A 26,515-nucleotide genomic window follows, 5' to 3' on the forward strand; every position below is an offset into this window, starting at 1 on the left:
TTCCTGAAAGTATAGTCATTAACCAGGCCTGTTCTTGCTGCAGAAACCTCTCCTTTTCTCTGTCAAATTCCAACTGCAGACAAACTGATGGGTTCCCCCCCTCAAAATAACCTCTTGATGTGTTCCAATGCAATGCAGCAACATATAAAAATGGAGGGCAAATATAGTAAAAGAATACAAAACATTCACTGCGGTATATTTAAGGACACTGTGGCTATTTTATTACAATGCTTCCCTCCGGACAGTGTGTAAAAACATGGCTGTGAGGGAACACAAAGCCACTCCCTCAGGAACAAATGACTTAAAATCCGGTTCCAGGAGGCCTAGTTTGAGGCAACTTTGATGCATCAAACCTCTAGTCTCCCCTGGTGTGCCATGCAGGTGCCTTAAAACCAAGTCCTAAGCCACAAACAAAGTGTGCTTGCATGGGGGGGGGGGGGGGGGGGGGGGTGGTTTGCTCAGCAGCTTCCCAGCAAAAACAAAACAAGCCATCTGTGAGCAGTGAAGTGCCTGGGGTCAGACGAAAGAGGTATGCCTGTCTGAAGGAAAGAATTTCAGACACACCTTCAAAAGACAAAAGGGGAAGGACATTATTTGTTCAATTGAAAACAAAGAAAAAGGAGTCTCTTACAAGGAAGTAACAAGTACAGCTATCAGAAAGGTTACACACACAGTAGAGGGACAATGGGTCTGTGATTCACAACACAATTACACACTGGGTTTATTCCTCGTCTCAAAGCCTTGGTGATCAAATAGGAGTGCATTATATAAACGCAACACCAGGGGCTCCATCTCACTATTTAGGCAGAAATATTTGTTTTATATACTGTATATGGGGAGTGTTTGTGTATGAACACCTGTAGAATACAGGAAAGAGCCATTTCAATTTGATTTGCCTAATTAAGCTCAAACACAATAAAAACCTGAAGTAGGCAATATATTTATCCATTAAAAAAATGTACTTAATTAAATTTTTTAGCTAAATCAGACATTTGCCAGTCATTTTAATATGGTCTCATTGTTTGGGGTTCATTTCAGGATGAATGTCAAATGTCCAACCGCTCTCTGCTCGACTCTCTCCAATCTGGCTTCCGCTCTGCTCACTCCACTGAAACCGTCCTCCTGTCTGTCACTAACTCACTAAACTCTACCCGAGCTGCCTCTCTCTCTTCTGTCCTAATTCTCCTCGACCTTTCTGCTGCCTTTGCCACTGTCGATCACTCTGTTCTTCTATCCTCTCTCGCTGACCTGGGAATCTCTGGCACTGCTCTGGCCTGGTTCTCCTCCTACCTCTCCAACCAACCGGTCAGTCTAGGGACCTCTCCTGTTCTCTTTCTACACCCGCTCCCTGGGCCCCCTCATCGCTTCCTATGGTTTCTCATACCATTTCTATGCTAATGATGCTCAGATTTTCCTCTCCTTCCCTACCTCTAACTCCACCATCCCCTCCCGTATCTCTACCTGTCTCTCTGCTATCTCCTCCTGGATGCACTCGCATCACCTCAAACTCAGCCTCTCTAAATCTGACCTCCTTTTCTTTCTTTCCCTCCTCCTCCTCTGATCTCTTTATCTCCATTCCTCTGGAATCTACCACACTCCCTCCTCTTCAGCTAAGAACCTCAGTCACCCTGGACCCCTGCCTCTCTTATTCCCAGCACATCTCCACTCTGGCACGCACTTGCCGATTGTTCCTGAGCAACATACGCAGAATCCGACCCTTCCTCACCAACTACGCCACCCAGCTCTTGGTCCAGGCCCTGGTACTCTCCCGCCTAGACTACTGCAACTCTCTCCTGGCTGGCCTCCCTGCGTCCGCCACCCATCCGCTCCAGCTCATCCAGAACTCCGCTGCTCGCCTGGTGTTCTCTCTGCCTCGCTTCTCCCACGCAACTCCACTGCTCTGCTCACTCCACTGGCTCCCGATCACCGCTCGCATCCAGTTCAAGACTCTAGTACTCGCCTACACCAGACTGCACGCAGCTTCCTCCAGACCCTCATCTCTCCCTACACCCCCACTCAACCTCTCCGCTCCTCCTGCACTAGAAGACTGGCTGTACCTCCTCTACACTCCCCTGCCTCAAGAGCCCGCTCCTTCTCTACCCTCGCCCCGCAGTGGTGGAATGACCTTCCTACAGATGTCAGGACTGCCCAGTCCCTGACCACCTTCCGGCACCTCCTCAAGACTCACCTCTTCAGACAGCACCTGTAGAACTCCTCTTTTCCCTCTGGACACTATAACTCTTCCTTAAATGCGCTTTACTTGCTCTTATCTGCTCCCTATTTTACAGCATTTAATCCTATACTTAACAGTACTGTAATCTGTCACAGGTGTTATTTAATCTGTAGTATTTTGTATTTAATTATATCCTGATGTAACTATCACTGACACTTATCTGCTCCGTTATTGAATCGTATATTGTCACATAACTTGTACTTGCTAGAACCGAAGTCACTGTATTTTATCTTGCTCTTAATTGTATTAATACTTGTACTGTGATTCTTGAAATGTATTTTTGTTTACGACTAAGTCGCCCTGGATAAGGGCGTCTGCTAAGAAATAAATAATAAATAATAATAATAATAATAATAATAATAATAATAATAATAATAATAATAATAATAATAATAATAATAATAATAATAATAATAATAATATACACAGAATCTGTTTGAAAAAGACAATGACCCTGTCTGTATATCCGAATCTAAATGGTGTCACAAATCCATTTAGCTGACAATAAACCAGGCAGATTGTTATCTATCTTTCCTGTTTTCAAAAACTGCTACCCACCACAAAGAGGCACTTCAACAATCAATAACAAATATTTTCTCTGGGGATCTCTGGCACTGCTCTGGCCTGGTTCTCCTCCTACCTCTCCAACGTGGAGCAACCTCCACACCTCACCCTCTCTTAACTGGAGTCCCCCAAGGGTCAGTCTTGGGTCCTCTCCTGTTCTCTTTCAACACCCGCTCCCTGGGCCCCCTCATCGCATCCTATGGTTTCTCATACCATTTCTATGCTGATGATGCTCAGATTTTCTTCTCCTTCCCCACCTCTGACTCCACCATCTCCTCCCGTATCTCTACCTGTCTGTCTGCTATTTCCTCCTGGATGCACTCGCATCACCTCAAACTCAACCTCTCTAAATCTGACCTCCTTTTCTTTCCCTCCTCCTCCCCCTCCTCTGATCTCTCTATCTCTGTTCCTCTGGAATCTACCACACTCTCTCCCTCTTCCTCAGCTAAGAACCTTGGAGTCACCCTGGACCCCTGCCTCTCTTATTCCCAGCACATCTCCACTCTGGCACGCACTTGCCGATTCTTCCTGAGCAACATCCGAAGAATCCGACCCTTCCTCACCAACTACGCTACCCAGCTCCTGGTCCAGGCCCTGGTACTCTCCCGCCTAGACTACTGCAACTCCCTCCTGGCTGGCCTCCCTGCGTCCGCCACCCGTCTGCTCCAGCTCATCCAGAACTCTGCTGCCCGCCTGGTGTTCTCTCTGCCTCGCTTCGCCCACGCTACTCCACTACTCCGCTCACTCCACTGGCTCCCGATCACTGCTCGCATCCAGTTCAAGACTCTTGTACTAGCCTACAGATGCCTTGACCAGACTGCACCCAGCTACCTCCAGACCCTCATCTCTCCCTACACCCCCACTCGACGTCTCCGCTCCGCCTGCACTAGAAGACTGGCTCTAGAGCCCGCTCCTTCTCCACCTTTGCTCCGCAGTGGTGGAATAACCTTCCTACAGATGTCAGGACTGCCCAGTCCCTGACCACATTCCGGTGCCTCCTTAAGACTCGCCTCTTCAAACAGCACCTGTAGAACTCCTCTGTTTGTATCCTGGGACACTATCACCCTTCATTTAAATGTGCTTCATTTTGCTCTTATCTGCCCCCTATTTTACTGCATTTAATCCTGTACTTCAGAATACTGTAATCTGCCAAGTGTTTAACCTGTAGTATTTTGTATTTAATCATATCCTGATGTAACTATCACTATTATCTGCTGTATTATTGAATTGTGGTTTGTCACACTTGTACTTTGCTTGAACAAAAGTTATTGTATTTCTTGCTCTTATTGTATTACTTGTATTGTAACACTTAATGTATTTGCTTACGATTGTAAGTCGCCCTGGATAAGGGCGTCTGCTAAGAAATAAATAACAATAATAATAATAATAATAATAATAATAATAATAATAATAATAATAATAATAATTTTACACAAGGCTGCTGAAACGGTTCTTCAGTTAGGGTAACAGAAGTACAATCTACATTCCAACATTAAGCACACTTCATATTTATCGTTTCACAATTCTTACTTGCACGGTGGCTGAACCAGACAGAAAAGCAGGAGGCTATCCAAGGTGTAGTTTTGTCCTTGACATTCAACTTTGCATTTCTTGTTCAGAAACCTGTAATCTGTTTAGAAAATAAAGTCATGGCAGAGTTGAGTCAGGGCTCATGCAAATCGACTGCACATCTGATTTGCATGACTGTTTGAACCCAGCACAGGTGGCGATGCTGACAAACCGGCTGTGCCAATGACCCATCTCTGAGGAAGAGGATGGAAATACTTTGAAACCTGGGAAAGGATCAGAGCCAGGGGAGCGATGGAAATACAGTGAAACCTGGGAAAGGATCAGAGCCAGGAGGTGATGAAAATACAGTGAAACCTGGGAAAGGATCAGAGCCAGGGGAGCGATGGAAATACAGTGAAACCTGGGAAAGGATCAGAGCCAGGAGGTGATGAAAATACAGTGAAACCTGGGAAAGGATCAGAGCCAGGGGAGCGATGGAAATACAGTGAAACCTGGGAAAGGATCAGAGCCAGGGGGCGTTGGAAACGACACTTCATGCCATGAAGAAATTTGTTTTAAACTAGTTTGAAGATGAATTGTTCATAATGCCCGGTTTTGAGTAACGTGGGTACCAACGTCAATGACGCTTTGGCGGGGGGGGGGGGGGGCGGGGGCAGGAGTCATTTAGTGACAAACAAAACATGGAGAGTCAACAAGAACCGTGTGGCCCAGGTCTACTTTGAAGAACCAAAAAAACCCTAAACAACCTACAGATCTAAAAAGCTGTACAACCTGCACTACAGGCTACCCCTCTACATATAGCTGGATAACAAGGAGTATGTACTGAAGCAATAACACAAGCCTGTCAAGTGTGAGAACCATTCCCCACGATAAATCACACCTGCTTCAACATGCAAGCATCCTCTTTGAAAAGCTGTGCCAAGTATTCTTCACATGTAGTGTACCGACAACCTTCCTTAAATACTCAGCGGTTTGTTAGGCCAAGGTCAAGCTCTTCAGAAACTGATATTTTGTTTTAGAAAAACTGAGGGGGAGGCTAGGAGTACAGATTAGGTCAGCGTGCAACACGTTGCACAGTCTGGCAGTAAGCAAACGCAAACAAATCAATCAAAATCACCATCGTTCATGTTTATCAGCCAGAGTGATGGGGTGCTTGGTGTCACAAGGTAACTGTGTGCTATAGGATGTTAAGCGTGGGCACAGGAGGATTTCTTGATTATACTGGTCTCATGGTCATTCAGTGATAATGGTAAATCAAGGTTTGAAGCACAGAATTAGCTGCTTTTTTTTTTTTACTCAATGATGCATTACAAAATGTCCAAGTGTTTGCCTGGTACGGTCTCTATCGCAGAGCTGAACCCACACTGCTGCTGTGAGAGCCAGGCATGGTTGACCTAAAGAGCACAGTGATAAAACAGGGTTGGAAATAAGACTCCTATCACACAGGTCCAGTTTGATTAGCCACAATGTCTTGATAAAAAGCTCAGATATGTCTTAAGGGTTGGGGTCACTTCCTGTTTTTTTATTCCAATTCAATTTCCAATTCTGTCAATGAGCTTTTCACACTGGCAAATTAGCTGCATTAAAGTCATGATTTGTTCAACTGAGGAACTTTGAATCTATTTTTTTAAAAAGGAACAATTCAAGAACCAGCTGCTTTTATTTGTGGCGATTGCTGCTTTTCTTCAACACAAACACTTGTTACTTGTGCCCAACATTAGGACTAGTCAAATAACAGGATTACAAGGTAGCCTAGTAACACAGCTTTTGTAATTATTACACTATTCTGTAAAGCTTTAAGTGGCGTGTAAACATGCCCCGTGGCATTTGAGAAGAGGACCTTGCTACGGACAAAGCTTTTGCCACTGTGTTTGCAGCAGGTATGATCTCTTAAATTAACATCCTAAGTTAGTTGAAGCCTTTTAAACGTTTTGTTTTCATTTAAAACCATCAGTGGTAAATTCTTTGTAAATAGACTTTTTCCCCAATTAAGTTTAACATTTGCAACTTACAACGTCTCCTAAATTAAAGTTCCCATTTCTTTTCCTATAAAAGACAGATGGACAGTTTGTTCTCTCCAGTCAGAAGCAGCTTCCGTTTCTTTCTCCACAAAGTGTTATTCACAGAAAGCTTACTCTGTGTCACACAGGTCCCAGGTGGAAAACACAAACAGAAACCACCCCACCCAGAACTCAAAGGTAAGGGGGTGGGTATAGAAACCGGTCTCAACGGGTTTCGGTGAGAACGCCTACTATTCTGCTGTTGCCATGGTGTTCACAGCCTCGGGGCATTCCAATGTGCTCTCAGTGAACCAGAGTAAGCCTACCTGCACTGACTCGCTGGTCTCGGTTGAAGCACAACAACAAAAATTTTGAATACCCACGAAGTGACACAGAAATCAGATACGTAGGGAAATACATATTACCCCCCCCCCACCTCCAGTCATCCTCTACACGCCCAGTATTATTTAGCCTCCAGGTTCTCTGTTCAAATGCCGTTTTAATGGTAGTTTTATTTTATAGAAACAGATTTCAGAAATAACTTTCACAAACCTGGAAGTGCCAGTGACACATGATCTACAATTGTATACAGGGATGGAAATAAGACACCCATTCCTGGTTTCACAAGGAGTTTAAATCTGACACACCTGAGCTTGTTACGTTAGACGGGGGCCAAGCTCATAGTAAAACCTGGAATGGGTGAAACTGCTCTACAGTAGGAGCCTTATTTCCGTCACTGGTGTATCTGCACTACTGCAGCAGTGTCTGAAGCCTTCTGGTATTTGCATACTTCCATTTTGTGTGGATAATAAGGCAATTGTTCCTAGTTACATATATACGGAAGGGTTAAAATCCAACTGAAGTTATTTATTTATTGTTAAAGAATTCATTAGAAGGTATTGGGTTGCTGTGGGTTTTAAATTACTGGGTTGCAAGATAAATTGGACTGCATAACTAACACATTAATATCATGAGTAGTCAGAATGTTTTTAAATCGGGTGCCCATGACTCAGTGTAGCACGTCATAGCTTGCTCTCCATCACCTATCCTCTACGTGAATCTCACCGACGAAGATCCAAACAGACAGGAGAACTGCTGGGCAAGTTGCAGCCTGCAGCAGAAAGCCTGCCAAAAAAAATAAGAACCGGAAAAAAAAAATAACGTTCAAAGAGAACCCCATTTTCAAAACAAAAGCGCTGTTCAGCAGTGCTTTCTCACAACAAAAAAACAAACTATGAAGCGTCTCAGTGCTTAGTGTCTGTATGCGTCTTTAGGGACTGCAATGCAGATGACAGGAATTTTTCCATTTGCTTTCACACCTGTATGAACAACTTTAAAAACACAATAAATACAAGCGCTGTCCATTATACGGGTCAAAGCAGGTATATTCACAGATGGATTATATCCAACAGCAGTGCAGCCTCTTACTTCTGAAGTGTATTCTGCTGAAACGCCTTTGACCTGAAAAACCACAACTCCTGGAAGCTTTAAAACAAGCCAGTTGAAAACTCACATTTACTTACAAGTTGTGTTTAAGCCAGTAGCTAGTAGAATTAATGTGTTACAAATGTAGTTTAAAAAAAAAAAAAAAAAAAAAAAAAGCAACATTGTTCAATTTAGAGATCCCAACCAAACCACAGAACTGCCTGCTTACAACACAATAAGACAGACCATTACTGTACCTACTGAAAGCGTGGTGGAAATATGTTTGATTAAGCACGAGAATGGATTTGTATATTACACCAGAAAACACTTAAAACCAACAAAGAATCCCCGGGGGCATAATGTAAAGGGCATGGCATGTCATACCAAATGCTTTTTAAACATGAAGCACTACGGATGTGGGAAAAAATGTTTTACGTTAAAGTGAAGGGTACAAGGGTTGTGGTCTATTCCTTTTTAAAATCAACTCCCAAGAGACCATTGTTATGATTGCCTTCAAATGAAAGCAGTTGAACAATGTAATTGACCAACAGTGACCTAACCCTGTGTTCAATTAGGTTTTGCCCAGTAAGTTTTGAAAATATGAAGTCAGCATCTCAAAAGGTCTGGGGTAGAAGAAGCATTTTATTTCTTATTCTTGGGGTTATGCCCTCTGCCCACCCTCCCTCCTCTTGCAAAGGAACTAGTCACCATAACAACAATCCCATTGGTTTTGCATGTACACAAATAATCTTCTCTAGTACAGTGTAAACAAACTACACCCAGGTGCGTCAATCCAACGTCTTGCTGATTTGTGCTTTCGGGTCAAGTTACGACAGGAGGCGAAATACAGAGACGATACTGGTATCAGAATAGTAGTTAGATTTCTAGTTATCTTTTTACCGTATTACATTCTGTTCAAACCAGCATACCAGAGCTCACTCCAGCATAGAAAGACATTGATCCCAGTTTTCAAACCCAAACTGGTGTCACTGGCAAGTATTTTATATGCAGTTCAAATAAATATTCTAAAGTCATGGGATATCATTTGTTTTGGTCTCTAAACATTATAATTCTTGTCCCTCCCCTCCCCTCCCCTCCTCTCCTCCTTCTCCCGTCCCTCCCCCCCTCTCCCCCTCTCCCCCCTCCCCCTCTCCTCCTCCCCCTCCCCTCCCCCCCCTCCTCCTCCCCCTCCCCTCCCCCCTCCCCCCCCCCCTCCTCCTCCCCCTCCCCCCTCCCCTCCCCCTCCCCCCTCCTCCTCCCCCTCTCCCCCTCCCCTCCCCCTCCCCCCCTCCCCCCTCCTCCTCCCCCTCCCCCCTCCCCTCCCCCTCCCCCCTCCCCTCCCCCTCCCCCCTCCTCCTCCCCCTCCTCCCTCCCCCCCTCCCCCCCTCCTCCTCCCTCCCTCCCCCCCTCCTCCTCCTCCCCCTCCTCCCTCCCCCCCTCCCCCCCTCCTCCTCCCTCCCTCCCCCCCTCCTCCTCCCTCCCCCCCTCCCCCTCCTCTCCCCTCCATCCATCTCCACCCTTGCCCCTCAGTGGTGGAACAACCTACCCACGGATATCAGGACTGCTCAGTCCCTGACCATCTTCCGGCGTCTCCTCAAGACACACCTGTAAAACTCACAACTCAACTATACTGGACTACATGGCACCCAATTGTGCCAGTAACGATTGTAAGTCGCCCTGGCTAAAACATGCGACTGTAGAGGGTGAAGGTGAGTAAAGTCCGGAACAGAACTGACCTCTCCTCAATGCGGTTCTTGTCCATGAGAGGCTGTTTGATCCACTGGTTCACCAGTCGCTGCCCCTGAGGGGTTTTACATTTGTTTAACAAACCCGCCAGAGACTGGGATCCAGTGGTGTCATCCGGGGAGGCCTGCAAATCAGGAAACAGGTTGGATTTCATTTACGGGTATGAACAGCTGCAGGGCAGACACTGTCAGGAGGAGTGTCAAAGCTATAACCAAATGTTGTTAAAAAACCTTCAATTATTTTCTTAAAAACCTTTCCAAGTCCCTATTCTTAGTTTTATTTTCATTCGGGTAAAGCAATGTTTTCTGTTCACTCCGGTAATCACACATGTGCTCTGCTGCCCATAGAGGTCCATTACCTCCTTGTTCCTGCTGCCAGTGTATTCTGAACCCATTGTACTGTGTGATATTCTTACCTGGAACAGGTTGAGCGCTTGGACTGCGGCATTGTCCAGCCTCATGTACTGACTCAGGTCAAAGGTCGTCAGCTCGAACGACCCGAAGTTGGACTCGTCCGACAGCAGTTCCAGGAACTTGATCACAGCAGACACAGACGACATGGCGACCTGGAAAACATGAGCAGACGTAAACAAAGACTGCACACAGCAGAGAACACCTACATCACACAAGACACAGGGCAATATTCACAGAGCATTTACTATTGAGCAGAGTCACACAAGACACAGGGCAATATTCACAGAGCATTTACCATTTATCATTGCCACTGTGAGAATCTCATTTTAACAGAATACTGCCAATAGCAACTTTGATCTACGCTGTGTTGAAATTCATTACAAGGGAATGGGAACTGGGAATTCATTTTAAAAGATACGAATGGACCCCAACCCTGATTTGAAGCTTCTTTGATGGTTATCAACGCGGTAAATACTTTGCAAATATGGCCCATGGCCTTGTAATAGGTTGCTATACAGTGAGTGCTGAGCCGTGTGTAGAATACCAGTGTTCCAGGGTAATCATTTTCTAAAATATCAAAGGAATCCATTCAGCCATTTTAAAACAAAGTGTGGAAACAGGAAGACTGCCAAAATGACTGCCAAGGAGCTGTTCCAAGAGCAGTGTTGATTGTTGTGTGATGTATTGGTATGCAACTCTGAGACTATTGCATTACAACTTCAGCCTTTATATAAAAGGGGCATCGGTTTGAGTTTGAAGAGGAGCTAATCTTTCTTATTTCACGTCAAACCCCCTAGGTCCAATAAACACATAGGTGGCTCACGTTTTATTAACTACAGGTGATTCTCTATATGCAAGTCCGGGACGACTTCCCAACATTAGAGCTTCAAGCAGTGTTAATGCAGTGGATAAAGAGCGAAGTGAAATGCATCACATTACGGTGCCTTTGAATCTTTTAGTTTCAATGAAGAACCCATTCATCTAAAAGAAAAGTTTCTTAAAGCAAGTTACTTAGTTCAGTATTTCAGAATATGCACTGAAAAAAATCAAGCCTTGCTTATAAATCATTACATAGGTCATATAATATTAATAAGTGGTACTAAATACCTTTGTTTTTTCTCTCACTCCAGACCAACACAATACAAATTCTCACTATAACTAACCCCCTCATTTGAATTAACACACAGGTATTTTGAAACACATTAAACAAGACTGAATAACCACTTCTCATTTATTCTCATATGGGCCCACAAGCCTTATATTTAGGGGTCTACCTAAATCGTGAGGGGTCACTGCGAAATTCACTTCTTTTAGTGGCCAATGCATACCGGACCAGTACAGAGAGAAAAAAATAGAAACCTCGTTTAAATGAACTACTGCACAACGCAAGCGACGCAAACTACGTATCTTCCTTCTGTAGATAGGCTTTTTTTATTCCTTTGCCGTCCTGTGTGCATTGCACTTGGGCAAAACACGTCCTTAAACGAATAACATTTACAAAAACATACTCCAAAGCGGTTCGTGTTCACTGTTCAAACGACAACAATGTTTTAATCAGCCTATCCCTGTGTCTGTACTGGCTTTTCTATGACCTGTACTGTACAGTAGTGGGTGGGACAAAGTCAGTGCTGCATTGTTTTGATTTAGGTTGCTAAAATCTAGTTTTCAGCATTGCAGGTAAAATACCAGAAATGAATGACAAAGCAAAAAAAGCAAAGTATATTTCGGCTGATGATCGTGTCAAGATATTCCCCAAAGAAACTGTACATGCAAATCGAGGCAAATATTTTGCAATTAATGTGTCTGGAGAAAATACGATCGATCGCTATTTCGCTTCAGAATCACACATTAAAACCAAAGGCTACTACAGAGGCGGCTGAACAGAACGTAAAATAAAACCGCTTTCAGAAAACAAATGCAGACAAAAAGTATTCCTGTTGGTTGTAGCCAAGTTAAATCAGTACTACAGGTACGATCTAGCACAGCCACCTCGCTTAAAACACCTGCTGCTTACTTTTTAAACACAGTTAGAATTTTAGACCCGAATAGTCACGTTTTCTTTGGTTTTGGCTCGGTAATAATAAAATAAATTATTGGATGGGATAAATAACATGACAAACGTGCTGCATATATGGACTTTATTAATGAATGCCAGCTACCTTTGGGTAACTGAGTTTAGGGACTGTTTCTAATCGATTTCCACACCTGTATAACTTGGCAAAGCTTTGCCTTACACTTCCAACCAATTCAGTGGATGCAGACGTGCAGTCTCAATGTATGGGCAAGTCCACACCAGACGGAGAATGTCGGCAGCAACTGTTGGGAGATGTTGTATGCTTGCCTTTAACAAATGACAGCACTCTGTTTTAGTAAGTAAGCAAGTACCACTATTTTTAGGCTTTTGTAGTGCACTGAAATACTGTCTACTTAGGTTTCTTTAATGTTTAAACAGGTCCGCGAAATCCTAATTTTATTCCATAATCTATCCACGAAATATACGTAAAATTACCATGATTTAAGTAGACCGCTACTTGTATTGTTTACCTGACACAGAGACTGCAATTTGGGCTGTATCATTACTCAAATAGCACAGTATCTGCTTTCAGGGACTGCCAGGAACTCTGCTCAAGGTAGCCTGTAAAATCCTACAATACACAATACAAACGATTCATCCCTCGATTACCATACGGTATAGCATGTAAAAGGGCCTTTAGTCGTTCTGCTCCCTGCCTTTGCAACTCCGTCCTAAGTCATATCAGGAATGCTGGCTCAGTCCAATCTTTTACATCACTTTTAAAAATATTTGTTTTAATTAGCTTATTTTTTATCTGGATTGGTTGGCCAATGGTTTTTTAATTCGTAAAAAGCACCCTGGGATGCTCTGCATGAAGAGAGCTATATACATTGATACACAATGAATTGCTCAGCCCACTAAACTACAAGATATCAAGAATCATTACAAACAAGAATTATAGAAGCGATAATGAAGGACAAAAAATCTACTTCTCTTGAGGTGCTTTCACACAGAGGAGTTATGACAGTTCACTATAGCGTAGTGCTTAATTTGTGCCTGAGCCATAGTGCCGGTACCTATAGTTAAAAATCTCATAAAATGCCTTCTTTTTAAAATCTCAACACAGTTGCATTAAGTCTGCAAGTTCTTGCGTGCGCGTTAAAGAGAGACAGTCCGCTGCCACATTTGTAGCCTACTTTAAATTACTTTACGATTTCAGCTTGAGTGCCTTTAAGTAAGATGACACTGGCTGCAACTCTATTCTCGTTTTTTATACACAAATAAGCTTACTTGATTTGAAAAACATGAACGATACAAGCAACTTCTTACACTAGTTGGTTTGATTAAAATATGAAAGCTCAACATTTATTTCAACAAAGAACAACGGCAACTAATGAAAAAAAAGATATTGTAGCCTACTTCAATAGGAACATTAGCCTGCTATATTATATTAAACCATAACAATGAAAATAATAACAATCTGGTTCTCTTGCCTTTTTCAATGAATATAATTTAATTAATAGAGAATAAAACATACTAAGTTAACAAATACCTAGCCTAACTTTAATTAATCGTTTTTGTAATCTACCAGCAGTTTCTGTTGCAGACACATCGCTGATAATAGTGCAAACCGTGGGTCAAACCAATGTTCGTGTTGGGGTGCGTTTTTTCGTCAATATCGTCCTTCTGGACTTTTTATTTTTAATGTAGAATACGTGATTGTAAACATCTAATACAAGTACGTATAAACGTGTTATGATTTTGAATATGCTCTTCTTAGGGTCGGTATTATTGTCCCGGCACCTCTTTCTTTACAAATTAAGCACTGCGTGCATGTGTTTGTTCTCATGGCAACAACAGACCTATCTGTTGATTGACAGGTTTGAAAGTTGTACTCACGCGATCTCTTTGGCAGTGTGAAAGGGTTATGACGGTATTACACCGGCATAGATTGCGCAATTTCATGCTGTGTGAAAGGGTATTTTACACACTCATTAAAACGTTTCAGAGACGGCACAGTAGCTGCATTTTTGTGTGAAAATGGTATTGGAGTCCTCAGATTTGAATAGAACACACTTAGGATTATCAGTGGAATATCAAGCTGAACAACACATAAAACAACAAGGGTGTCCCAGAAGTTAGGCTTCAGGCACAAAATGTCTAAGCAAAGAGGAACAAATGCAGGTCATTTTGATGAGTAGTGCAGATAATCAATATGAAGCGGCCGTTGGGCGTCCTAATAAGCATAATTATAGCGCCTGTGATGCCTGACTTAAGCGGCATCCTGTAGAGTATCTTCAGAAGAATGTAGAGGTTGGTTTTCACCTCACCTGCTTCTCCATTTCAGGCAGGGCAGCACTGGAGACCTGCTCCCCCTTCTTGGCTCTCAGCAGTCGGTTCAGGTCCTGCACAATGTCCTTGGTGCTGAACTCTGCCTTCTTCCGGTCCGTGATGAGAATGCCCCCTCGCTGCACTACCTGCCACGGATGAGACGAGACACTGCCTGTCAAACGCACCTTCCATCGGACTGACCCAGGGCTGGCCAGCCTAGGTACTGATGAGCTAGCAACACAAACCTGTTTGGTTTTTATTTAGCATGCCCAATTACTTTACCCAGTTTAGAATGTCCAATTATGTTCCCTTTACCACAGCAATCCCTACAACAGCTCAGAAGGACTGAAGGTCAGAGGGCGTCCTCCGATCCCACAACCAAGCCAATTGCCTCTTTACAACTGCCGCTGCCTGTGAAATCCCCAGTGAAGTTAGTCAACCTCACATTCTGCTGTACCTGCTGGGATTGCTCCTCATTACCTGTCTGAGTCTGCCCATGTCCCCGGCAGTCTCCCCGCTCGGCAGCACACACTCCTTGGGTCCGATCTGCACCAGCAGGGCTTCCAGGTTGGAGAACTGGTCGTTGTCTGTGAACTCGCACACACCCAGCCGCCTCAGCGTGGAGTCCACGTAGCCCACCCCGACCTGCCGCTGCCCGTCGACCATGCTCAGCTTCACCCCCACCACACCTGCCGCCGTGGAGGAGTCACTGGTGCCAAACAGGATCTCCTCAAACTGGGTAAGGTTCCCTGGAGAGGCCTGGGGCACAAGAGCAGGAAACTCCATGAAACAGAAAAAAATATAAAAAAAGCAAGTAGACAAGTGCTTTGGATTCATTCTTCACGGAAAATGTCAGACACCAAGTTCTGTTTTTTTTTTTTTTGGTAAAGTACCTGGCCTGTGTGTATAATTTTATGATTTTAATCTTTGTCACCATTTGCTGAAAATTACAATACTGTGTATAAATGCAATTCAATGTTTAGAGTAGTTCTTTAAAGTCATTGCGCACCATGTTACTAGGTCAAACCAACAAACCTTACCAAGGTATGTGGCAGCACATGTACATAAGTGTGTGCCACATATGGCATGCATTTGTCATGTTTTTGTGCAATCTATATATTCGAGATTAACCCGCAAACACAGCAAAGCCAATAGATATTTTTGGCACAACAGCTGTGTTCCCTTATTTAGAAAGTGGCATCAAATGTTAAACAAAACCAAGATCCTGTTCATTAAATGGGTAATACTGAGGCCATTAAACTTAATTTCAGGAGATGCGAGACAACAGCTATACAGTATCAGCACTGAATTGAGCTCATAGTCTTCAATTAACATTCTGCAAAGATCATGCCAAGTTAGCAAGTACCTTTGGTCATGTTATTTTAACCCTAAATATCAGTAACCAACATACATACCAATGTTTAAGTAAGGATCTTTTCAGAAGAAATAGTTTGAATTCCTAATTGTAATTATATATATATTTTTTTTAATGTTAACATTTAAATAATGCAGTGCTTACACACTTAAAGGATATAGAGAGACAACTATATTGCAGAAGAACTACACAACTACGACAGGTTACGGTTTGCAAGTGTCTAACAAACTAATGTCATCTAATAGGACAAGCACTGGCAGAAGTGCCTCCCGGTGAGCTTGCGAAATCGATCAGGAGGATACGCCTTGTGTAAAAACCACAATGCTCTTCCCTGAAGCCGATTTCCCAGCTGGGATCAATTTCGAACCCAACGCTTACTAAGAACCAGCAACATCCATCACAGCCTCAACGCTTGTTGCAAGCAGCAATCAAGAAACGTTTCTGAACTGTTGCACGGTGTCATTATGACAACTGGAAATGGACACAGAAGACTATTCAGTAGTAAAATGACAGCAGCACCACGTTTTCATCGGGACGCATTGCAGTGCAGTTTACTGTATCCCCCGTGCCACACCTTGTATGCCAGCTGCCAGTCATGCTCTCTGGACGCCTTGCTTCCGGCCTTGTTCTTGTAAACTTCCACCCTGTACTGCCGGACAAGGAGGAGATCCCGAACGAAGGACTCAAAGTTCGCTTTACTGAGACACACGCTCTCCAGTCTCCGGCTCCCTAAATACAACACAATAAATAAATCCATTCAGCAAACAGACCACATTTAAACTCCAGAACAGGAAACAACATACAACAAAAACAAAGACAGTTGTATTATTGCTCTAGATAAGAAGAGCTTTCTAACTGCATCTGTCCTGTACTGTCATGTGCATTGTAGGGGCGCAGTGTGCTATTTGCAAGTCTCAATGGTCATGTTACAGACTACTGCCCCATTCCACACCCATCACAAGCCACAGGACAGATCTGCTAACCCCATAGGACTTGCTTAGAAAGTGTGGAGTCAGAAAGATTACCACAGGGTACCCCTCACTGGCTTTCTGTGTATAAAGTCAAAGCTAGCCAATCTAGCCTAACTGTGACCATTGCAGAACACTCCGGTTTTAAACTTTGCTTGCTTAATGCACAGGAACTGATTACTTTCTGTAAGACTGCAGTGCCCCATCATATTCTACTACTATAGCATTCGTCCAGTTTACCTGCATGAACTCTATCAGAAAGCAGTGCTTCTGTTATCTCAAACCGCTCCTCACTACATCTCCCTGCGAGACACACACGCTATTATTTATTTAGGTTTTAAATTCCATCTTCAAGCAATGGATTATATAAACCTGGGAGAACAACGGAATTAATAATTATATTGTCCATATATACATATTTTTAACTATCCAATGCTTATACATTTTGTCTTACTTGTACTTGCTAGAACCAAAGTCATTGTATTTAATTTGCTCTTAATTGTATTATTACTTGTACTGTGATCCTTGAAATGTATTTTTGTTTACAACTGTAAGTCGCCCTGGATAAGGGCGTCTGTTAATAAATAAATAAATAAATAAATAAAATAAATAAATAATAATAATAATAATAATAATAATAATAATAATAATAATAACACATTTGTTACAGGACGCGGCACCTTTAAGGTAATTTCAAATTACAATAAAACAAAATGATGCGTTGTTAAGTGTGGGTGAATGCGTTTCCGTCATTGTAAATATTCAAATACCAATTTGACAGCTCCAAAGCCATTTTAATAATAATTTGCATTGTGCAGCACTTTGTTACAACCTCAACTAGAACCGTACTTTCATATTCTGAGTGATGCAAAAACAAATGTATTAACAGCATTCTTTGCAAACTATTCAACACGATATAATAAATAAATAATCGCCGTTAATCAACTGATATTTACCTGAACCAATGGTCTTAATAACCCCGTTAGTCTTGAATACCTCCTTTGCAGCAAACTGTGCATCTTTCCCGTGCACAGTAAAATAATCACTGCGATCAAACAGCCTGACAGTGGTGTCGGGTTTTTCAGGCATGGAGAAATAAAAGCTGAGAAAGCCATTTTCTGCAACGCTATCCGTGGACAGGCTCTGTTTAGGTTGCACCGCCATGCTGCAATCTCCCGCCACAGAATGCTCACAAACACAGGGTCAAAGAGAAAAGGGAGTGTTGCCGCGAAAATTACGTGTTTACGTCACGACGTTCTAGGTACGGAGGCACGTTAAACCACGCCTGGCTGTCGGTGCTCAGAAAGCAAAAAATAAATAAGTAAATAAATAATTTAAAAAAAAAAAAAACGTGTGCAAAACGTTCTCAGTGCTGCTGTGTCAGATGAGTGTGTCTACAAATCTACACAATATTAATATATTAAGTATAGAAAGTTATAATGGTATACCTAATTCATTTTCTAAAACAGGGCTCTTTGATTGACACACAGTTAACCCTTGGGTAGACTAATCTCATATGGGACGTGTTTATCGCTAGTTGAACGATGTAGACATGTGAGCAGGTTAAATTAGGCATCTAACTAATGGGAAGTGCAGCTTGTATATATAGTAGATCAGGGACGATAGTTGCATTACAAATCAGTCAAGCAAGGGAACCATTTCTACAAAAGCATGATGTGCTGTTACGTGGTGCAGGTGTTTCATGTAGATAGGTTACATGCCAGGGTGCCTAAGAAATTGTGGGACCTCCTTTGTACAAAAAAAAATACATTTATTTTGTTTTGATACATTTATTAAGTTAAGTTATACAAATCTATTAAAAAAAAACAACAATAAAACAATATATACCTATGTATAGGTGCATCTCTTAAAGCTCATTAAACTGGACACCTTCAACAAATGTATTTCTACATAGAAAAAGTTACGTCCCTTCTTTCCGTGGTTGCAGTAAGTAACAATTGTCCTTAACATCAGCTTCTCCTGCCCTCAAGACTTCCCACTCCTGAAATTACGGATGTTCTTTATGCATCACTTCCATCTCCCTGTCCTACAAAGACAAAGAAAAAAGATACATCAGAGAAAAATCAAAAACAGTTCTTAACAGAATAAAGGAGTGTGTTTAAAAACAAAACTGTATTTATTTAAGAATGCTGTTGTAGGATAAACAGATGACACTATGATGTCTGTAAATGGAACCTGGAACGTGATGGCAAGAAACGTACCTGGGTTTTGTGGTACTGCTGTGACCTCCTTTTCTTTCTTGAAATAGCAAACTGTTGACAGAGAAAGATAAGGATGACAATCACTGTGTTTCACACTAAACCTTCCCAGTCAAACGTCATGTCGAAGCAATTTGCACTGAAAACAAAGGGTTCCTGTTTTTTGAATAATTACACTTCAAACGGTTACAGGTTGCTTACTGACACCCAGGTGTTTACACAACCTGTTTAAATCTGTTTTCCACTCATCTCATTTAAAAAAAAGGTCATGGCGACAGTCTATAAGCCCTTGCATTTAAAACTGATATGCTGCATATCTAATAAGTTTCATTGAAAGCCACCATAAAACAGAAATAAAACAGGTGCTGTATGTTTTATTGAATCTCCCACCCTCACAGGACTGTTCAGGTTCATGTTTGAATGCTATTGACGCAATTGGATGAGTGCTGGTGGTCTACTGGTTACTTAGATTTCATAATCTACGTGAATACTAACCCGCAGAAGCAGCACAGCAACGATTGCCAGGGCAATGACCACAGTGGCAGCGATGACGCCCCCCATCACTCGATTCGTGGTGAATGTCGGGGGCTTCTCATCAACGTAGTAGATCATGAAGCTCTCGAAATCCACCTGGGTTCCGTTCACGCTGGCAGTCAAGGTGTTGCCGGCATTCCTGAACAGCGTCATACGCTTCACCTGCACTCAGAAGGGGGCAGTCTGTTTAAACTCAACAGCTAGCAGTCTTCACAACGATTAAGAGGTTTTTACAATCTGATGTACCTACATCTTTCTCAATATAGTACCCCACTGTGGCAATGTCCCCGTCGCCAGAGGCGTCGCTCTTCAGATCCACAACAACAGTGTGGCTCTCCCGTTCATACTGGAAGGGAAAGAACTGACTTGAAACACACCGCTAACTCATTTAAACAAATTAACCTGACAAATCCATCCATACAAATAACGTTGCTGTTATAAATCAAGATTATTTTCTTTACCAACCTTTGTGTAATATGTGTATTAAATGGAAGTACCGGTATATTCATACAAAGCCTCTGATATTATGTTTGTTGATAATAATAATAATAGCTAGGTAGGTAGGAACACCTACCTTTACATCAGTCACATGCTTTTCATCCAGAAGATAACGCTGCGAAATGGTCTGAGTGATGGCTCTGTGGAAGATACAGAAAAGAAGTCTCTGAAGGTACAGCACTATGGAGCTTTGATTCAATCAGAAAACACAGTGCCACCATTATTCACTATTTATTATGCCAACTAGTAAGGTCACTCGAACTTTCTAGAAGTGGTTACTGTATGTCATCTATTTTGTCTTTGCATGTGTTTTAAATGATGGGCTTTTAAAAAACACAAGTTTTGTACTCATTCAATGGCGTGTTCAGTTGTGTCCTCCTTTGCTGGAAGTGTGATTGAATAAAGCTGTAAAATAGGAGTCTTATACCCCAGAGGAGAGAAAAATACATTGCAGCTGTGTTCAGTAATATATGCAGAAAGAAAACAAAGAAAAACACAACCATAACCTCTGGAGACGCCATTCTCAACTCAAAAACAGCGCCTCTTAATAGCGCATCATCTACATGCTATTCGACGCGTTCACTGCGTGTGACATCAATGGCATCGCTCGGGCTCTACAGTGGAAACACAACCTGGCTCCTCCTAATCCACACCGGGCTGGCTGGTAGCGCCCTGGGCACGGCTCGCTTGTACAGTGGAAAAGAGGTATTAAAGTACTGCTGTGTTTGTTGATGCATCCACCCATCAGTTTCCTACCCATGAGAACTTACGTCTTCACTTGGGTTTCATTAAGTGGTAACTGGACCTCCATGTGCTTGAGCTGGATCTGCAACCACCTGGGAAAACAAAACAAATCGCATTAACAAGCAGCTCGCACACAGAGCTCTGTTCAAGCCAACACAGTCATCTCACCCAACCAGAGGGCTCATGGGAAGACATTAGCATAACAAAGACATTAAGTACCAAATCCATTTTTCTTTGAAACAATCAGACCACGAGCTGTATTTTTGTCACGATACATTCTGAATCAATATTATTTCACAGAAAAAAAATTAAATCCTTCATTCTAGCTACAAACTGCTGTGTCCTATTTTGAAGACAGTCAAGTCAGACGTGCCTGTAATCAGACCAGTGAATTTCATACAGGTTATGAAGCTCAACACATAGAAAATCAAGCTTTATCATCACTGGGGGGAGGAAAATACCAAGAAATTGATCATTTTTAGGCTTCAGTTTCTTATTTTATATTGTGGCGTCATAAAAGCATCTGAAGGGCTGTATTTGCCAAATTAACAGTAACATTTAGACTTAACTTCTGCGGTTAACATAAGGTTATCATAACAATATATATATTTTTAAAGTCTTCTGATGGCTGCTTTAACCATATACTGTGCCACACAAAGATTTCAATGAACCACATGTGCAAACCCACATTTTACTAATGTGGGTTCATTTGTAAGCCAAATTACAAGCACAAACAAAACATGTACAAACTATAATATGGATTCATTTAATTGAATTGATGGTTCTGTGAATTTGATCTTCTTTCAGAATGTCAGATTTGATAATGCATAGGTTATATCTACCTCTAGAAATGTTAAAGGTCCGTATTAATAATGCGCACGGAGTACCTACACAGTTTTAACAAGTTCGTTGCATTTCAGTCCTGAATCCCCCTTATCTGTTCTTCGCACCCCTGCGCTGTTGACACACCAGCAGGTTTGGCTACCGGCACACTGCTTGGCTTTGAAGACACCGTTGGCCTCACAGTCAGGATCGTAGATGCCATCGTCGTCCACAAAGGCGTGTTCAGTAGGCTTCCCCCCTGAACGGCTGGATAATCCTTTCTGCGTTCTGAACACCTCCGCCTTCATCAGAAAGCATTTGGGAATCACTCCAAAAGAGAAAAGAAACATGTTGAGGAGAAACATCTTCCAGCAGCCATTGCATCAAAAAGCAATCACTGTATCTCTTATGAGTCAGGTGATAAGGAAGCAGGAAATCTGAGGCAAAACCTAGGGTAGGGGCAGAAACCATTTCCCATTTCAATTAAATTGTTATTTAATAAGCATCGTGAAAAGCACAGGGGATGGCACTGCATTGCTTGTATTATATGCAATGTGTTTAGGAGAACAATTGCACCTGATGCAATACTCTTATATGTTGGGATAGTATGACACTTACAAGCATTGCATTTCAGCACTTGCTTGCTTTTCTCTGCGACCATGGCGGTGCACTCACAGGACCCAGGGGTTACTTCACAGGTCGCCCACTTCATTGTGTTACACACGCAACCTGCAAGAAAGGAAACAAAATAGAGTAAGTACATGAAAACGGTTGTACGTTGATCTGAGCAAACGGTCTGCAATCCCTGACGATGAAAAGATATCCCGATTACTTTTCAAGGAACTGCTTTTCCCCAGCGGAAGAAAACAAACCCTAAAGTACATCAAAAATAAAAATAATTTAAATACAAGTTACTGGTAGATCTTATGAGAGTTGATTTCTCACCAGCTACTAGGAACCGGACAAGTATTGATGGGCTGAATGGAGTTCGGAAAATGTGTTAATGTGCTTATAATCGTAATATAACCTCCACACTGACAACAAGTTCCAGAATCTCTGGTACTTCCCTTTGCATCAGGTGTTTCATTAGGGGTAACCATTGGGTCTGGCGAGTGTACAAGATAATAACATGAGTCCCAAATAGAGATAACCATAAAGGTGGTTATTTATAGAGAGTTGTGTAATTGCCTGACCCTTATGCTTATTCCTATTATACTACAAGTGGCAAGATATTCATGCAATGTTGAGGTTCATACTGGAACACTGTGCATTAAAGAAAAGGTATATACTCTATCATATAAGAGTAAACTGTTTACCGGTATAGGGTCAGAAAGTGGTACATCGTTAGAATGTGGTACCAAAACATCAGAAAACAGTATGCTGTCAAAAAGTGCTAAGTTTGTATTTCAAGTCTTTTAATACACGTGTCAGTTTTATTTTTTTCATCTTTCAATATATGCACTGATAACGGTACAGCCTACAGTACAATGTGAAGCAAGACAGTATTGAATAGGCTACTGATGTAGGCTTGCTTAAATACATACATTTCAGAACCATTAGTTGTGTTCATAAGTTGCTACAGACCTTAACATTGCATTAAAACAATATGGAGATTTAAACTCGTGGAATCTACATTATTTTCAAATGTGTACATGTGATTGTGTTCCCTCATTTAAACAGATAGATAGAATATATAATAATTGTATTAAATGAGGTGTAGATGCATGCTGCCTGTGTGTATACCAAGGACTCAGCATTGGATATGTTATGCTGGCTATAGCTAGATATAAAGTGTGGAGATAAAATAGTGTTTGCAGTATACCTATTCATGCTAGGCGTGCAGGGGCGATGGGTAGAACAGTCAAGAAAAATGATATGAAAAGCATTTATTAACTAGCTAACACAGCGATCGGCAAAAACAAACTAACAAAAATACTGCTCAGATTTATCGTTGTGATCTTAGTGTAGCCCCATACCTTTAAAGCCTATTGCACTTAAAATACACATCTCTTATGATAATAATTTTAAAAGATATATTGAGACCTTTTAAAAGTAGATCTCCAGACATACAAGGCTCTAATTAACCCTAAGAGGGAACATTGAGTCAAAAGTGCTGTGAATGACTACTGCACAAATCACTATGAACAAGACACACTGCAGATCACACTCAAAATCGTATAAATTTAAAGTTTTAGATAAATCAATTTGTTGCTCATCAGTTTAAATCACATAAATTTGCTGAATTGTGAACAAAATATATTATAAAGAACTTTAATGGGCCGGGCCAAACCGTTCAGATGGGCGTTTCCTTGTTTTCTGAGCTAAAATCATTTGCTCTTGCCCGGGCAAGCGCAGTACATGGCGTACCAAGTTTTAACTCATACTGCACACGATGCAATAAAATCCAGATTAACAGGAATTATCATGGCAATTTATCAACAATACTACCAAACAGGGTTCTAGGGTTCAAATAAAACAGCCAATCAGAAATGTGAACAGAAATTGATTGTTCAGCTGCTAAAATGTGCCACAGACCATGGAACAGAAACACAGTCAACTGTTCAACTACTTAAATGTGAGAAAGAAAATAGATCTGTAGGTCAATACAATTCCTTCAAGGGTAATACAAATCTATACATTTTAAATACAAAGCTACCTTAACTTTACACAACATGCTTGGAGAGGTTCACTTTGAAATTCATATTGTTGGTTAGGGTAATGCCCAACCCATGTCTATTCTCTAGCAATAACTCAATTAATATTTACTGGTAAATATACTTTATTCAAGGTTTACTAAAAATAATAGTTACGTTTGCACACCTCTACAGTTAGCATTTTAATCTTTACATTTCCTTAAAAAAAGAACACTTAAAATTGACATGGGAAATTTAAGGTCTAAGACAGCCGTTTCATTAAATGCCCAAACGGATTTATGTGTTCCCTGAAATGGCTGCACGCTAATATTCCAATGAAGATAAAGATCCAACAAAATTTTGCATAGTTTAACTACCACATGCCTGCAACGCGCTTTTGGAAATCCGGTTTCTCTTACAGAACTCACCTTGTGCTGATGCTTCAGCCACCAGAGCCAGGGCCAGTAAAGCGCAACAGGATCTCATGTTCTTGCTGAAAGACGTGTCAGTTTTGTGAAAATAACCCTGGACAGCTGTCCTTCTCTTGGTCTATTTGCTGAACATCCTCAGTGAAATAAAGGAGTCCTTGTGCAGGGCACCCTATCCCATTCCTTGCTGCTCTCTTTGATCCCTCCCTCCCAGTTGCTGCTTGTGCTTTGTTAATATAATGAGGAGCAGCACTCTGGATCACCTTCTGGATCACCACAGTGGCTGTAAAGTGCCTGGACAACGCACTGCTGTTGTGGAAAAAACACAGCAGAGCAACGACACTTTGCAACTGGGGGCAAGCTCAGGATGTGGAACAAGACATATCTGAATACTGTAACACCTTGTTGTAAATAAATGTAAACAGAGACTTGGTGCTGTTCAGAAAGTCACCGATGGCTGCATTTATTACAGCCAAGCTATTGCACAGAACTGATTTGTATAGCTCACCTTATGCATAGGGACTTAAACAATGTGGTTATTGTGATTAGGTGTAAACAAACAATTACATAAAAAAACACACTTGGACTACGAGTTTGTACAACTCAGAAAAATAAATACACCTGTGATAGAAGCTTTATTCCTCTGCTAAAAGACACTAGCCTCCAGGAGGCTGTGTGGTCCAGTGGTTAAAGAAACAGGCTTGTAACCAGGATGTCCCTGGTTCAAATCCCACCTCAACCACTGACTCATTGTGTGACCCTGAGCAAGTCACTTAACCTCCTTGTGCTCGCTCCATCTTTTGGGTGAGATGTAGTTGTGATTCTGCAGCTGATGCATAGTTCACACATAGTCGTCTTGGATAAAGGCATCTGCTAAATAAACGAAAAAAAAAAAAACATACCAAGAGAATTCTGCCATATGGTCCTGCTACAGCTACAGGCTTGTATAGCGTAGGGCAAGTTGTATATTTTATAAGTGTTACTGCATCAAGTGCCTAATATGACCACCTTTTGTCCTGAGAAGGACCAGAATCTGTCCATTCCAGCACCGTAACCGCTTTTGAAGACATTCCTCAAAACAGAAATGCTGTTGCAAAAGTCCATTGAAGAACTCCCCCACATAAGCAAACACACGTTTCCCACAGACGCCACAGCCCTCTTGAGATAGAAATTAAGGAGCTGAGAAGACAACATTGACGATACCGGTTCCTGGCTGTGAATCCGACAGAAGCATGCCTTCCTAGAAATCATTCCAATTGTTTTGTCAACGTCAACATACACAAGCTATACATAACAATAGTTTACGATTCTTTATAGGGAATAACCTTCCTAAACAAATCCTTCGGAGTGTCAAGTTTTGGTTTTACTCCACAACCAATTGCAAGTCTAAAACAAATAAGAAGCAACTTAGAACTATTTGCAAGTCCATAAATCAAATGTCTGAGTTGTTTGTTACTGGTAACTTTATTGGGGCATTTGACAATTGGGAGAACAGAATCTTGAGAATTGACTCCAGGAACTTTATCCTGATAAAAAATGACCATGGAGATTGATTATTTTTTCCTCTGTATATACTTATTTTTGTTTGTGCTTTACAATGCACCTCACTCAGCTTTACCTTTGTCATATGTGATGTTTATAAGTTTCCCATTGTAAAAGTATAACAAAGCATTGTGGAGAGGCTTGGTAAAGAATATTTTTAAAAAACATAACAAATTATAGTAAATGTTTTGTGTAACCATTGGAAAACTGCTGTGCTGAAACACAGGAAAACACATACTGGAATAATAGGACTGTGGGCAAGTAAGTGCATGTAGGAAGCATATAGGATATAGTGTTGGTGCCTGGTGCCTCCTCGTAAGGAGACTTTCAATTGTGTCTTTGTTACAGGTGGATTAAGACTATGCTACATTACTCCCCATAATCAAATACATCTTTAATTTATTTTATCAGCTGCTTGTCCAACTGACTTCATGTGCTCTTCACAGTGAAAATTAGGCTTTTGAAATTCAAATTATGACACACGGGACATTCAACA

At 41.7% G+C, this 26,515-nt stretch overlaps 2 protein-coding genes across 2 annotated transcripts in view; both read right to left on the reverse strand.

Annotated features, from left to right (window-relative positions):
- Nucleotides 1–17,867, reverse strand: part of msh2 (mutS homolog 2 (E. coli)) — a 51,619-nt gene extending 33,752 nt beyond the window's left edge. Inside the window, exons 1-6 of the mRNA XM_034003209.3 lie at nt 17,556–17,867; nt 16,206–16,360; nt 14,737–15,015; nt 14,256–14,402; nt 9,914–10,063; nt 9,489–9,622 (exon numbers count right to left, since the gene is read on the reverse strand). Coding sequence (XP_033859100.3) covers nt 9,489–9,622; nt 9,914–10,063; nt 14,256–14,402; nt 14,737–15,015; nt 16,206–16,360; nt 17,556–17,763 — 1,073 coding nt within the window. The 5' untranslated portion in view covers nt 17,764–17,867. The remainder of the gene's footprint in view (nt 1–9,488; nt 9,623–9,913; nt 10,064–14,255; nt 14,403–14,736; nt 15,016–16,205; nt 16,361–17,555) is intronic.
- A 492-nt stretch (nt 17,868–18,359) lies between these two features.
- LOC117402306 (epithelial cell adhesion molecule-like) lies at nt 18,360–24,656 on the reverse strand. Its single transcript, XM_034003327.2, has 9 exons — nt 24,478–24,656; nt 22,035–22,145; nt 21,486–21,744; nt 20,621–20,686; nt 19,927–19,990; nt 19,603–19,698; nt 19,314–19,514; nt 18,822–18,872; nt 18,360–18,646 (listed from the first exon to the last, which is right to left on the reverse strand). The coding sequence occupies exons 1-9, from the start codon at nt 24,533–24,535 to the stop codon at nt 18,608–18,610; spliced, it is 945 nt and encodes a 314-aa protein (XP_033859218.2). The 5' UTR covers nt 24,536–24,656; the 3' UTR covers nt 18,360–18,607.
- Nucleotides 24,657–26,515: the final 1,859 nt, after the last annotated feature.

This window comes from Acipenser ruthenus, chromosome 5 (assembly GCF_902713425.1).
Source record: "Acipenser ruthenus chromosome 5, fAciRut3.2 maternal haplotype, whole genome shotgun sequence".
NCBI lineage: Eukaryota > Metazoa > Chordata > Actinopteri > Acipenseriformes > Acipenseridae > Acipenser > Acipenser ruthenus.